Source organism: Ictidomys tridecemlineatus, unplaced genomic scaffold, assembly GCF_052094955.1.
Source record: "Ictidomys tridecemlineatus isolate mIctTri1 unplaced genomic scaffold, mIctTri1.hap1 Scaffold_42, whole genome shotgun sequence".
Classification (NCBI taxonomy): Eukaryota; Metazoa; Chordata; class Mammalia; order Rodentia; family Sciuridae; genus Ictidomys; species Ictidomys tridecemlineatus.
The window spans coordinates 2,712,738-2,728,951 of record NW_027522720.1 but is presented as its reverse complement, the minus strand read 5'-3'; the positions used below and the strand labels follow the sequence as shown (position 1 = coordinate 2,728,951).

At 35.0% G+C, this 16,214-nt stretch overlaps 1 protein-coding gene and 1 pseudogene across 1 annotated transcript in view; one reads left to right on the top strand and one right to left on the bottom strand.

Annotated features, from left to right (window-relative positions):
* Positions 1–14,534, top strand: part of LOC144373531 (cytochrome P450 3A9-like) — a 27,265-nt gene extending 12,731 nt beyond the window's left edge. The window contains exons 7-13 of the mRNA XM_078036581.1: positions 1,836–1,984; positions 6,853–6,980; positions 8,118–8,184; positions 10,934–11,094; positions 11,321–11,547; positions 13,610–13,772; positions 14,102–14,534. Of these exons, the coding sequence (XP_077892707.1) occupies positions 1,836–1,984; positions 6,853–6,980; positions 8,118–8,184; positions 10,934–11,094; positions 11,321–11,547; positions 13,610–13,772; positions 14,102–14,191 (985 nt within the window). The 3' untranslated portion in view covers positions 14,192–14,534. The remainder of the gene's footprint in view (positions 1–1,835; positions 1,985–6,852; positions 6,981–8,117; positions 8,185–10,933; positions 11,095–11,320; positions 11,548–13,609; positions 13,773–14,101) is intronic.
* LOC144373530 (olfactory receptor 2AE1-like) lies at positions 14,462–16,214 on the bottom strand (annotated as a pseudogene).

Genomic DNA, 16,214 nt, shown 5'->3' with positions numbered 1-16,214 from the left:
CTACCATATCATTTGTTATATAAAATGGGTTATTTTGACCCATGAACAACCACTGATACTTGGTGAAGGTGATCCCCCCACTCACTGCTTGACAGGGTCACAGTGAGAAAAAGTGTTGGAAAAGCCGCTCTCCCACTGTCTTGACAGGGTCACAGTGAGGATGAATGCTGGCAAAGCCATGCTGGTTGGTGGGTAACCGAAACCATGAGACCCTTTTTTTTATGTAATTGGGACTTTGCATTTTCATGCATATGCTTCTCACAGGAGGCATGAGTATGTTAAATGCCAAACAAATTAAATCTTAGATGGCTAGAACATAAAAGGTAGTTCATGCCTTGGAGGGTGTCCTACTACCCAACATATCAAGGACAATGTAGAAGGCTATTCTTCTATCTTAGTACATTGTGGACAAACCTAATAACAGACAACAATCATCTTCTGAAAGGTCATGAGAACTAGTGCTCCTTGACTGAGAAACAAAGAAACTCTTTGAGAAAGCAGCTCAAACAGTTTTATGAGAATAAATTTAGGAATTAATTAAAATAGATTTATAAGACACAGTTTTAGAATAATGTTAGAAATATTATTTTATTTAGATTCTTAAGTTTAGAAATTCTTAAGTCTTTAGTTGTATAGGTTTTTGATATGTTTTAAGGATAATTCATAAACTTTAGGATATTTTAAATATAATATTTAAAGGGACATTTTTAGATGGGCATTTTAGATTAAAAATAAAGTACAAGTGTACTTTAGGTTAATGATTGGTTAGGAGACTTAGAGTCTGGTTACGTAGTTTGACATTAGTTAATAAGAAAATAACATATCTTGGGAAAAATAGTAAATCTTGGGAAAATCTGCAAAAGTAAATTAGTGACATATTTTATTAATGATTCTGTACTTTTAATAATTATATAACTGAAGGTCATATCCTGGAAAAATGTAAATTAATGTACCCTCAATCATGGTTAAGGAAATGTCATGTCTTGGCAAAGTTTTAAATTATATAATTAATGACGTATTGTGAATCTATAATGATGAGAAAAATTGTAATAAAAGGGGACGCAGAGAAAGCTGCTTTAGCTCTCTCTCTAGATATTGCTCGAGGGAAGGTCTCCTGTCTCATCTTATCGCGGACGCAACTCATCCTTCAGGACTCCCTGGACCCCGCTAGGGCAGGACCCCGGCAGATACTGTCTTGGGAAATCTGAGAGAATGTGTTCCCCACGTTGTGAGATCATCCAAGTACATTTTGAGAAAATTTTCAATGTTTTAACTGAGGATATTCTTACTCATTTCCTTTTGTGAGATTCTGCCCTTGGGGCCACTTTGGGTCCTGAAGTTCAGGACCTCTCAGGAGCTGTAGCAGTGGGTGCAGAGAAGGGGGGGCAATGTTTCTGCCTCTCAGAACAGGGTGTTGCTTTTATGTGATGTGCTAGAGAGGAATCAGCTCTGGGCACAGACTGTGCTGAGGCAGGACCTAGGTCAAGGTCACCTATATTGGATCTCCTACCAGGAGTCAATTATAACACCTTGGTTTTGCTGAAGCTCCATACTTAATCATCTTTTATCTTCTGCGCTCCACTCACTGAGGTAATTTATCTGATTATGGGTGTCTGTCTCTGTGACTGAACTCCTTGAGCTCACTACCCTGGTATCCCTAACTCCCCTGGCACAGGGGCAGCTGCCTCACGGCATTTGATAGGAGCATGGACTAGTCATTTGATCAACAGATATTTCTGACGGTTTGTGAATGTGCTCATATCACTTCTTCCAGCATGTGTAGTAGGAGAGTAAAGCAGTACAGATTGAAATTTTACATTTCTTTTTCTACTCAGAATTTTGGGGAGCTACAGCATGGACGTGATCGTTAGCACATCTTTTGGAGTTAATGTCAATTCCCTCAACAATGCACAAGATCCATTTGTGAAAAAAGCCAAGAAAGCCATTGGTTCAGATGTCTTCCATCAAATTTTTCTTATAATTAGTATGTGGATCACCGTTTCTTTTTTTTTTTCTTTTAAAATAACAACTTCATTAAGATATTATTTACATACTATATGATTCCTTACAATGTAAAACTCCATAATTTTTAGGATGATAAATGATATGTGCAGCCCTCACCATTGTCAAAACTCAGAAAACTCATTATCTTTTAACTGTCAGCTTTCAAAATGGTTTATGCTAAACAAACACTACTGTATTTTCTATTTCTTTAGCCTTGCATATGATGCATACATTATAAAAATGGGGACATACAATATGTGGTCTTTTGTGATGTAAGGTGATATCATTTAGTATTTTGTTTCCAAGTAAAATATATATCAGTATTTCATGTTTATGGCCAAATAATATACCATTGTATAGATATACTACAATTTAGTTATCCTTTCATCAGTTCATAGACATTTATGTTATTTCCACCTTTTGGCTATTATGAATGGTGCCATTATGAACATTAGTGTGACAACTTGTTTGTGAACTCTAGTTTTCAATTTCATCTGAGTATATACTCAGGAGTGAAATTGCTGCCTTACAAAGTACTTCTGTCAGTGTTTTCCATAATAGCTGTACCATTTAATATTCTTACTAAAAGTGTATGAGGGTTCCAATTACTTCACTTATTTTCTAACACTTCCTGTTTCCATCTCTTATTTTAGACATTGTAGTGGATGTGAGATGTCAACTTATGTGGATTTGATTTGTATTTTCCTGTTGGTTACTGATAACAAGCAATGTTAATCACTTTTTTATTTGTTCTTTTCAGATATACATCACATATTTATAAAAACATAAAGTATACCTTATTCTAATTAGGATGGCAGGCTTGTGGAGGTACATGATGTGGAGATTCACTATGAGGTGTTCATCTATGTACATAGGAAAGATAATTCAGATTCATTATTTTAAAGAATGTCTATCCATATCTTTCCCCACAATTACCTGAAGTATTTGTATTTTTGTTTTGAGGCTTAAGAATTTTACTGGTGTGATTCTGTACCATGTACAACCAGAGGAAGGAAATCTTGTGCTCCATTTGTGTACAATGTGTCAAAATACATTCTACTGTCATGTATAACTAATTGGAACAAATTTAAAATAAAAGAAAAAATAATTTCTAAATAATTTATTTGAAAAAATACTTCTTCATATATTCCTTACACAGTTTCTTATCAGATTATGATTTGAAACAAGCTTTTCCTATTCTATAAATATCTATTTACTTTCTTGATAGTGTCCTTTAAAGCACAAAGTTTTTAGTTTTTTGCAGTTTATTCCTATCATGGAAGGTATTCCATATCCCAACCATTAAAATGAATGAGCTGGATTTCAAAATCTTAAAATGTATTAATATTAAAGCTGTAGTGTTCACAAAAGAAAAGCAATTGATAGTAGATGCATGCAATTTGATGCCATTTATATAAATGTTAGAAACTGAACAGGTCTTGGAAACTTAATATTTAAATCATTTTCTTTTATTGTTTGTGCTCCAAGTATCAAATATAAGAATTGATTGAAACCATATTGACTTACATACTTTTTATTGTTTACTACTAAAAATTGTAGTTTAGCTCTGATATTAAGGTAGCCCAATGATTTTAATTTAAGTTTAACATTCAGGGCCAGGTGAGGACAACATGTTATTCTTTTGCATGTGGCTATGTAGTTGTTCCAGCACCATTTTTTGAAGAGTGTCTGCCCTGTTCAATGGCCAGGGCACCTTTCTCAAAATTCCATGGTCCATAGACATGTGGGTTTATTTCTGGACTCTAAATCCTATTCCATTTATCTATATGTTTACCCATCTTGTAGGACCACATTTTATTTTTGCTTTGGAGTGGGTTTTTAAATCAAGAAATGTGAGTCCTACAACTTCAATCTCATTTTCAACATTATTTTAGCTATTCTGTGTTCCTTTGAATTCTATGTGAATTTTAAATCAACTTGCCAATTCCTCAAAGGAGCCAGCTAAGATTCTGTTACAAAGTACATTAGAATCTGCAAATCAATTTCAGTACTATTGCCATTTAAACAATATTAAGTTTTCTGATCCACAAACCTGAGATGTTTTTCCTAGTCATGTAGATCCTCTTTCTTTTATTTCAACAATATTTTGTAGTTATTATTGTGCTTGTCTTGCACCTTTGTTAAATTGATTCCTATGTATTTTATTCTTCTTAATGTCATTGAATATAGAATTATTTTTTAATTTCTTAGTTTTTCTTTTGGGTTGCTTATCACAGTGTAGAGAAATGCAGTTTATTTTTGTGTACTGATCTTGTATCATAAAATGCTGGTGAACTTTTTATTACTTACAGTATCCCAAGAGAAGTGGTGAGAGAGAAATGCTTGTCATGTTCTTGATTTGGGGTAAAACTATTACATTATTAAGCTACAAATTTTCATAGATATCATTTATCAGATTTACAAAATTTCATCCTAGTCCTAATTTGCTGAGGGTTTTATCACAAAAGAATGATTTTGAGAATTATTTTTCCACGGGGAATGTTGGTTTTGATTTTATCAAATGTTTTTTTCTGCATCAATTGAAATAATCCTCTGTGTTGACTTTTTTATTTCATGGATTTGGTGTATTACACAACCATTTCCTGTGTTGTCTTTGCTTGGTATTAGTATTAGGGTAATACTGGTCTTTTAGAGTATATTCAGAAATGCTCTTTTAATTTTGGAAGTGTTTTTGAAAAATTGGTATTAGTTCTGTATTTTGTAGAATCTACTATTAAAACAATCAAGATCTGGGCTTGTATTTGTGAATAATTTTCTATTACTAATGCAATCATGTTACATTTTACAAGTTTATTCATGTTGTATATTTACTTCTCAATCAATTTCTGTAGTTTGTGTCTTTTAGGATTTTCTGCACAAATATATGTGAACAAGCAAATTGTTAGAATTCTTTCATAATCCTTCTCCAATGGTAGTAATAAATTCTTTTTTCATTTCTCTTGCTATTCATTTCTTTTTTAATATTTATTTTATTTTTTCATTAACATGTATGAGTTATGCAAATAAATGGAGTTCCATGTGATGTCTCAACACATATACACAGCATACACAAATGAAATAGAGCCTTTCTTTATCCACCTTCTGCCATAGCCCTTTCCAACCTTTAATAATCACTATTATACATTCAGGTCAAATATTTTTACCTTCCACATATGAGAAAAAACATGTGGTACTTGTACTGATGTGTCTAGTTTAGTTCATAAGCTGAATGTCCTCTAATTCCATCCACTTTTAGCTACAAAATACAGAATTTCATTCTTCTTTATGGATGAATGTTCCATTGGACATATATGTATGTGTGGGTATATATATTTTTTATTTTAATATATATTATAAATACATAAATTTTATATTATAATATATAATAAATAAATATATATATCACTTTCTTTATCCATGCATTGATGGATACCTAGATTTAATGCACATATCAGGTATTCAGAATAATATAGAAATAAATCTGGATGTACAGATGTTCCAATCATATAGAAAAAATATATTAATATAAAATATGTTTTATATATCTATAAAGTATTACATATATAAATGATATATATTTTCATAATATAACAAATTTTTAAAAACATAATGGCCAAATACCCAAGTAATCCAGTTTAAATATAGAAAAATTCTCCAAATAGTTATTTCTCAAAAAAAATGACTTAAAAATACATGAAAAAACTATTCAATATCACTTGGTGTAAGGGAAATGCAAATAAAAACTACAATAAGGCATCATCTCACCCTGGTTAGAATGACCATTATCAAAAAAAGAAAGAATGAATGAAAAAATAACAAATGCTAGTTAGATGTGGAGAAAAAATTCTCTTACATACTGTAGGTAGAAATGTACACAATTCTGGAAAAGAGTGTGAAGGACTCCAAAATAAATAAAAGTAGATATACCTTCTGATCCAGATGCCCATTTCTAGTACATATTGAAGGAAATATCATATGAAACTGTTATGCCTTTGTATTTCTTGGTCAATCTGGCTAATGGTTTGGTGATTTTTATGACATTTTCAAAGGGGTAAGGTGACATATACACACCTTTTGTTTTTGTCGATTTTATTTCTTTTCTATTTCATTTGTTTCAACTTGAGTTTTATGATTTTCTTTCTTATGCTTCCCTTTTGTTTAATTTCCTCTTTTCACCATTTTATGATTTAACTTAGACTATTGACTTGAGAACTATCTTTTATAAAACCTATACATCTGTAGCTATATGTTTATGAGCACTGCTTTGGCTACTTCTCCTAAGTGTGATATAACATGTCATCACCTTAATTCACCTAAAAAACAACTTCTAGTTGCTTTTGGATTCCATCTTTCATGCTTGACAGTTGTGTCTGGAAGTTTTATAGTTAATTTGTATTTTTGTCTGAGTTTCCTGATTTTCCATCTGTTATTGATTTCTGGTTTCAGTTCTTGACAGCTGAGAAACATAGGTCAACTTGTACCTATCCTGCCTACTTTTCCTTGAATGCATAATTAATTATAGCACAGAGTATAAACTGTTTTACCCAGAGACCCTATTCCAATACACAAAAGGGTAAGGAGCCAGGGAATTTAATCCTCTTCCTTTTATCAGTCCAGTGGCATTGATGGGGCCACTGATCTCCTGCTATGGTGGCTGCAACCCCATGTATGAAATGCCCTTGCTCAGCCATGAACCAGACACCAGGTACTGGCCACAGAGGCAATGGCTTCTGCTGGAGGAAACTGATGATTTTTCTCTTCTGTATTTTTTATAAAATAATCAATGCTCCTGGGATGTTGCCTTTTCATCAAGGTTTCTCTTTATTTTTTCTTTCACTTTTTTTCTAGTGATATTTCCATTCCTTAGACCAGTGTTTCAAGCATTAAATGTCTACAAGTTTTCAAAAAGTGCTCTGGATTTTTTTAAAAATTCTGTAATGAAGGTGAAACAAAAACCCCTAGAAAATAAAGAAAAGGTAAAACCTGGTGGTGGTGACATGACAATGTTCGCTTTTTGATCATTTATTTGCTGTGTACATCTGACTTGTGCATATACAAATGTACATGTAATTTTGTAAGTGGTGCTGGGGATTTAATCCAAGGTCTCATGTATGCTAGGCAAATACTGAATCACTGAGCTTCATTCCCCAGTCCCTCTCTGTACATTTTTTAAAGTTGATGGAATACTTTAAGATTTGCACTGGAGAATTTTTACATTTTGGTTAGAATGAAGATCAAATTTAAAAAAGTCAAACTGATAATGAGTAAGATTGAAAATTTTTGATACAATAATAGACATGATGTTATGTCTTGAAAAAAAATATCATTCAAATAAAAACCTTATCATTTCCCTCTCATTCAGTAAACTGTCAAAATAAAAATCGTATTTCAAAATGATTTTACTGTTAAAAGTATTCCCCAAATCTTAAACTGGTGAACAATCATTACAATTCCAAGCCCTTTACATCTTAATTGGCACATTCTTCAAAGGAAGGTCCTATTGGGCACCTGGTGAAGTATGTGTATGTTAAATCTGAGTCTTTTCCTGTCCACAATCAGGCCGTGCTCTTCAGTTACCATCAAGGTAATATGATAACCCAGGTTTGCCTTCTGCTTTGCCTGGAGGTCAGCACAAGAATGTCTCCAGGTCAGGGAGGCAGGACAGACATCCCCAAGTGTGACTGAAGATTGAATCATGTACCTAATGGGTGGAGGATTTGATGATACACAAACAAAAGCTAGTAATCATCTTTGAAACTACCAAGTGTATTCAGTGTGGTCATTGAATAAGAATTAAGGAAAAATAAAAGAATTGAAGTCCAAGACCACTTCCTGGTCAAGCAAGTATGACAGGAAAAGGAGACAAACTCAGCATTATGGGGAGCAAAGACCAACAGATATTGGACACCATAGCTGGATTTCTCTCAGGAAAATATCCTGTTTTCCATGGTTTATACATGCATATTTTTTTCACTTGTGGGTTGTGTAACCCTAGCCAGACTTCTGGACTTAAAGGACCCATATTCTAAGAAGGGAGGTGAAATGCTACATTCAAGATGTACTTCTGACTTTATGACTGATTTTGTCATTCCCATTTCCATTTCTAATTCCAGAACCGCATTGATTTTCTCCAGTTAATGATTGATTCCCAGAATTCCCAAGACAAGGAGCCCTACCAAGGTAACCAAGAATGTTTCATGGTCCATTGACACGGAAATTCAAATAAGCAAATTATCCTGAAAATATACACATTTTCTAGAGAAAATAGATTTCCACCAAATTGCAGGAAGATACACATTTGGATATTGCAAATGGTGCCCACATGTACTGTCTAGAATCATACAGATGTAACAAGGCTCAAAAATTGAAGGGAAACTAGGAAAAAGCATTTCAGTCATGAAGTTAGTCTGTTGTCTTTTTACCATCAACATCAGAACAAATGATGATTTGAAGCCTCATTCAGATACACTGAATCAGAACCTCTGCCTGGATATTTGCATTTGTACATCCAATCAGGAGGTTCACTGTTCCAGTAGTGGTGAGGGTCAATGGCAGTACTGGGTGAAAATGTGTTTACTAGCTTCATCTGATATTAAGATTAACTTTTCCCATGTAATTCATAAGAATGTTGTGGGGGAAACCTCCGATACTGTGTAAATATCCTATTCCTCAGCATACTTTCACCAACTAGTTTTATCATACATGAATGATTTTTGATATAAAGCATTTGAATTATGATGTTTACAAACTGCTGTCTTTATCATTCTATTGTCTACTGTACATTTATGAGTTGGTATTAGATTGTCAGAGAGTTCCATTCTTATTTATGTCAGTATGATGTTATATACTATGAATTTATTCTCTTGCTATCATTTTTTATTTTTATGGTCAAATTCTCTTGGGCTTAAGTCTTTTAACAACTTATCCCTTCTCTTTCTGTTCCTCGTCCCTCTTCTCTTCCTCATCTTATATTTTGATTGATAAAATTGACTATATTTTATAGCAGTTTAGGTTCATAACAAAACTGAGAAGAAGGCATAGAAATTTCCCATATCCATTTTTTTCTCGAAATTCATCTGTTTCCCCCATTACAAAGGTCCCTCACCAAAATGATATATTTGCCACAATCAATGAACCATCACAGATAAGTCACCTTACCCCTAAGTTCATAGGTGAACATAAGAGTTCTTGAGTTTGTACATTCTATCAGTTTTGATTCCTATATAATGATATATATCCACATTGTAGAAACATACACAGTATTGCATATGTTTTCTCAGATTGTTTTGGGAGAACATTCTTGCTTTCTGGTGCAAGAAACTCTAGGTTCCTTGTCTATATCCTTTGATCAGGCCTGGAATCACCCATTTTTTCTAGAAGCCCTGGCTTTTTTAAGTGAGAGATGGTATTAGAAACCAAAATCTGGAAGTGTAATGTGACCATTACTACTGTAGTTTCTTTGAGATCGTTTCTCTGAACAGAGATATGAAAATAAAATATATTAGTGCAGACTGAGCAATATAAATATTTCTATGTGAGTCCATATACATGGTTGAAACAGTAATCCTCTCCCTGATTCCACTACAACTTTCTGTGTTGAATGAAGTACTAAATATAAGTATTGTTCATACAGTAAGCACTGGATACGTGGCTATGTAGCTTTTGGCATGTAGGTAATGTTACTGAAGAAGTGTACTTTCTATTGTTATTTAGATTTAATTCATTAAAATTTAAATTTAGATAGACACATATGGTTAGTGGCTACCACTAACTTAAGTGTAACTTAAGTTTATACTCCAATTTCATTTTAGTATCATTGGGTTTATGCCAGTAGTGGGGAAAATTTGGTTTGAGTTTTCCCACAATAGCATCATAGAAAGCTTCTGTAAGCTAGAATTCCATGTAGATCTTTCTCACACTCATTTTGTATTTTTGTATTATTTTTTGTTATGAATTACATCGTTGGAATGTATACCATATTTCGTTCAGGTATTTGAGTATCAACAAATCCTAATCATTTCTCCAATCAATGAGATGAATACTTGAATGTGACATTTTAGGAGAAAAGTCAAGAGAAACAACACCTTCTATCACAAAGGCTGTTTGATGATTATGAAGTTCAGCAAATAGAGGGGATGTGTACTAAGAAAGATGACATTCAGCCCAAGATTGATAAGCAATGTTAATTTCACTCACTGAACCCCATCATCCTATGGCTTCTGCCTAATGCCCTGTATCAACACATTCTTTCTTGTGTGATTTTAATACCACTCATTAGGCTCTGGTTAATCACTACTCTTCTGGGTTATTTTTCTCTGTATAGTTTCTGCACACCCTGAGATCATCCAATTTGAAAACTGGTGCCCCAGGTCTTCTATTACCTGATGATTCTTAGGCTAGTTTGTGAACAGAGTTGACTACATCTCATGGAAGTTCAGATTTCAGTTTAGTAGCTTGAAACTCTGTGTTTCTAATAAGCTCCTTGAAGCTTTTGATGCTGCTGGTCCATGGACCACAGTTTGTGTAGAAAAATTTCTCTGTGGCTCAGTATAGTTCTGTCAATTATGGCCTTTATTTTCCCTGCAAAGATGCCAGTATTGCAAATGCTTTCAAGGTTCTTCAAACTACATTCTAGATAGAGTAAGTTTATTTTTTTCCCAGGGGAAGAGTGCTACCCACTATTTATAGCTAAATAACGTTCATGATATGCAAGGCACAGTTGAAAAATACTGTTTGTTTGACATCCATACTGTCTCTTGAAATCACCCAGTTGTGTTCGTGGTGGGGGGTGGCAGAATGAGGAACATTATGAATTGCTCTTCCAGTTTTTCCTCATTGGATTTTGGATCATCATTCTGATTTATGTTCATGTGAACTGTAAAGTGTGCATGTACATGCTTAGACTAAATTGTCTTTCCTCCCCTTTTAGGTCTATCTGATCTGGAGATTGCAGCCCAGTCTATTATCTTTAATTTGGCTGAGTATGACACCACTAGCAACACTCTTTCATTTATTATGTATCTACTGGCCACCCACCCTGATGTCCAGAAGAAGCTTCAGCAGGAGATTGATGAGACTTTGCCAAATAAGGTGAGTGAATGGCACCTGGAGGGGAGAGGAGAGTTAAAATCTCTGGGCATCTCAGTGTGTTATTGGGCAGTTCTAAAATTATGATGGTTATTAAATACTTTACAAATGCTATGGTATTTTACCAATATGAGTTATTTGAGGAGCTCTGAAAACATCAGTGTACTGTGTCAACAAAGTTTTAAGTTATTTCCAAATCTTAATTTACAAAAAATTTCTTTCTTGTCAGGCACCTGTTACATATGATGTACTATTTGAGATAAAGTATCTGGACATGGTGGTGAATGAAACTCTCAGATTGTATCCAATTATTGAGAGAATTGTGAGAGTCTGTAAAAAAGATGTTGAACTCAATGGGGTGCGCATTCCCAAAGGAACAATCGTGGCTATACCAACATATAGTCTTCATCAAAACTCCACGAACTGGCCAGAACCTGAAAAGTTCTACCCTGAAAGGTACAGGGCTCCTGAGAAAAAAATCCACCCTTAAGAGGCTGTTTCACACATGTTCTGAGGACTTTTAGTGCAGATGGCATACATGTGATTTTAAAATTTTCTTGTTTTAAGAAAATTTTAAGAAGTCTTTTACAAAGTGGTAATTGTTTTAGAAGACAAACATTAGAAAAAATAAATGACTATAGCCATTTAAGGCCCTAGAACATCAAGATAAGCCCTATCTATTATTAATGTGATTAATTCAGTATGGAAATTTTTATATAAATGTGTAGTTTTTAAGGACTGAAATGCTATCACATTTCATTTGATGTTAAACTGTTTTTTATTTTATTTAACAGTAATCTATAAACCTTTCTGCCACTTGACCAGTCTCTTATTTTAGATGCTTATCTTTTTTAATCATTTTAGGATTTTTGTCCTGTTCACTATAGCTCCTTGAATTTTCTACCAGCTTTAGGAAGCACTGCTATCTTCCACTTGATTAAACATTGCTTCCTGGTTCCTCCAGCACAATTGTTAAATACAAGTTAAGGCCTAAGAACCACCCCCCACCCAGATAGTTTAAGCAGCCTCACTGAGGATGGAGAGAGCTCAGATCCTCAGAGTTTTGTCTCTGGAGTGTTCTGGGCCAGCTCTTCATACTATCCACATTTGATGACTTTTTCAAAGCCAAGTAACCTGCCCCCAAGACACCTGAGATATTCATCCTTAAATATGTCTTGACCTTGGTCTTCTGAAAATTTTGATCCTTGACCTTGGTCTTCTGAAAATTTTGATCCAACCTCACAGTTTGCACTCTGGAAAGAGTTACTGTTTTCCTGTTGTTGTACTGAGGAGCAAAATAAAGAAAGTTTTCAGGGTAGTGTCTGGGGGGTCCAGTGGCATGGGATCAAGACTACTCTTGGCCCCTAATGTTACACTTCTTGATTAGAGTGACCTTGTCTTGTTGGTTATGAGTTCCTCAATGCCAGTTTCCTCCAATTTCAGCACTTCCAACTTTTGAACTTCACAGATACAAAATCAGAGATTACACATCTCTTTGATTCACTGAGGCATGATAAGATACTACATGCTTAAAGTGCATCAGGGACTAGACCAGGATGAGGAAAATTACAAATATGTGTGGTATAGAGGACTCTTGACATACACACAAGCATAATCTACAGACAGTAGTTTGGAAAACGCTTTCCATGCTTCCGCATCTGCTCATCATCTGCTCAAACAATTATCAACCAACCTCATCAGAACCTCCACACACCACAAACCCTCCAATAGATTCCATATTACTTTGATTCATAATCACCTATAAATTTGCCAAAATGTTCTCAAATATATAAGAATACATTAAAAAAAATCACAATGTCATTATCACTTTCTCCAAATAAACACTTTCTCCTTAAAGTAATCAAAAAACTAGGGCTCAATTTAAATACAAACTGGGTTCAACATTCCAGATATTATTTCTAAACTTATGAGACAGACTCAGAAGACAATGATAATATTCTATGGAGAGAGAGGCAGAAACAGAAGGAGAAGGAGAAAATAGATGAATGAGGAGGAGGTAGAGGAAGAGAGGAATTGTGTAAAAGAAGGGAGAGAGGAAGGAAGGGAGACAATAAGATCCAGATAAAAAGGAGTATAGAGAAGAGAGGTAATCATGGTGGGAGAATTTTCTCCTCCTTCATCAATAAAAATATGAAATGCAGGAGTGGAAGTTATGGTAGGAACACACTTTGCTTCATTTATATGCTCATTTTCTAATTTTTTAAAGAGTGTGTATGGATCACAATCCTGAATATAATTTCAGTACTTAAAGACATATTTTCTTTTAAATAGCATTCATCACATCTTAACAAGACAGAGAGCTCCTCTAGTGTAAGGAGAATGAAAGTTCTGTAGGTTTCAATTCTTATAAGAAAAGTCACAGAAGGATTTCAGTGACCATTCCACAAAAGAATCCTGTGCTTTGCTGCTTATGAATGTTTAGGAGACAACCCCAATTATGTAGGTTTCATAGATTTATGTCTCAATAACTTATTTTCATCTACTATTGTGAAATTAGGTTCAGTAAGAAGAACAAGGAGAACATCAATCCTTACATATACAAGCCCTTTGGAAATGGATCCAGAAACTGCATTGGCATGAGGTTTGCTCTCATGAGCATGAAACTTGCTCTTATCAGATTACTGCAGAACTTCTTCTTCCATCCTTGCAAGGAAACACAGGTCAGGACACTTTATGAAAAAGTAAGGTCTTGTGGGTAGTTACATTTAGTTGAGGAACCTATTTAAAGAAAAGTATCTGCTCACTCAAAGACTCTCTTTTGAGACACTTGTGCAATGTTAGGCTTCTTCAGTTTTAGAGCTCTATATCTGTGGCTTTATAAAAAACAAGATATTAAAGATCAGGTAGCTAAGGAATCCCAGACACAAGAGGCTGAAAGTATTTTTTACTTGTTTGTATAGCTTTATTGTCTGAAATGTACTTTTTCTGATTCTTTCTGTTTTTCGAGTTTCATTTACTACATCTAAATATACTTGCTTAATGTTTGCAGATTCCTCTGAAATTAAGCAAGAAACCATTTCTTCAACCAGAAAAACCCATTGTTCTAAAGGTTGTGTCAAGAGATGAGCCTGGAAAGTAGAGTCTAAATCTCCCTGAAAATCTCTGCTATGTTCTTCAAAGAAGATGTATCTCAGAAGAAAAGACATATTGATTTTCTCTATAAATAAAAAATTGGTCTTGAAAATAGATTTATGGGTGGATGATGCTCTTGAGTTACTAGGAGGCTGGACCTTTGCTGGGCTTGTTCATTGTCTGTGCAAAGAATTATGTGTTGTTTTATGGAAAGGAGGTGACCATCTGTGTGACAGATATGAAAACTCAGCCTCTCTGGTTTTGGAGGAATTCTATCCACCCACCTCTGCACCCTCACCTCTTCATATCTGCCCTTATAAATTCTTAAACACTGATTCAGTAACTCAAAATATCTGAGTAGAAATACTTTATCATCAACTTTTTTCTTTCAAAACACGCTTTATTTCACAGGTTTCTAATATTAATCAACACATTCTAATTTTATACTCCCTAAATAGTCTTTGTTGTCATGATTTACATATGTATTTTCCATAAAAATAATGATAGAAAAGGTCTTTATATATTTATCTTAATATTTTTAGAGTATCACTTAACTTCATATGTCTACTTTAAATGGGATTGGTAAAGGTTTTTCCATAATACTCTGAAGGATTTAGACACATATACAATGCTACTTGAATTTCTGCAACTCAGTTAAAATAGTGAAGGTATACATAAACCACTTTATTCTTTGGATAGTCAAAGTACATCATGGATCTGGAATCTTGAAAATTCTTAGAGTTTTACCCATAATAACGCTCTATACTTGGGCCAAATACAGGTGTAGTCATTGGGTTATAATACCTCTCCTCAACACTCTCCTCAGAGCCTTAGCTACATCCTTATTCCGGAGAGTATAAATCAGAGGATTCAGTGTGGGAGTAATGATGCTATAGAACACAGAACCAACTTTGTCTTGCAGTGGAGTGCGCTGGGACCTGGGCCTCATGTACGAGAAGATGCAGGCACCAAACCAGAGAAAGACCACAATGAAGTGGGAGCTACAAGTGGCAAAAGCATTTCTTTTACTCCCAGCTGAACGCATCTCAGTGACACTGTGCAGGATGAAGCCATAGGATGTAGAAACCAGAATGATGGGGAGGAGGAGAAGCACGATGCTACAGATATACACTGTGGTCTCATAGACGGTGACATCACCACATACCAACTTCACAACAGCTGGATACTCACAGGAGAAGTGGTACATTTTTTGAGATCCACAGAAGGGAAAGTGCATCAAGATGACTGTGTGAATTAGGGAGTTCAGAGATGCCCCCAACCATGAGGTGAGGGCCATCATCAGTGCCACCTTTCTGCTCATGAGCACAGTGTAACGCAGAGGATGACAGATGGCAAAATACCTGTCATAGGACATGAGAGCTAGCAGAAGACACTCAGCACCACCCAGAGACAAATAGAGAAAGTGCTGGGTGGCACATCCCAGGAAGAAGATGGACTTGCTGCCAGACAGGTAGTTGGTAGCCATCTTGAGGATGGTTGTGCAGATGTGCATCAGGTCTATGAAGGAGAGCTGGCTGAGCAGGAAGTACATGGGGGTGTGAAGTCCACGATCCACACAGATGAGGAGGATGGTGAGAGTGTTGCCACTCAGTGCAACAAAGTAGACCACCATGGTCCAGGCAGAAAAGGAAAAGGTGCGTCGGGGAGTCATGGAAGAGCCCTTCAAGGATGAAGTCTGCCAGAGACGTCTGATTCCTCAGCCACATGGTCCCTTCAAAGTCCTTGGGGAAACAGGGAGTGGAGACAAAGTGTGATGCCAGAAATATGGGATCCTGTGTACAGGGTGGTAAGCTCTCTTGATCCAAGAAAATATTTGTGAAGAGTTTTTTCTCTATTTGTAAGTATCCAGAAACTGAAATTATTGAAATTCATTTTTTTTCAAAGCAAGACAAACCTAAAATTTGTCATCACGATCATGGTCATTTGAAATTCCAAGACTCTATTAAGGGCCAGAATTTATGACTCTTTTTACTAAATATAGGCCTATGTGTGTGTAATCATGTGTATGA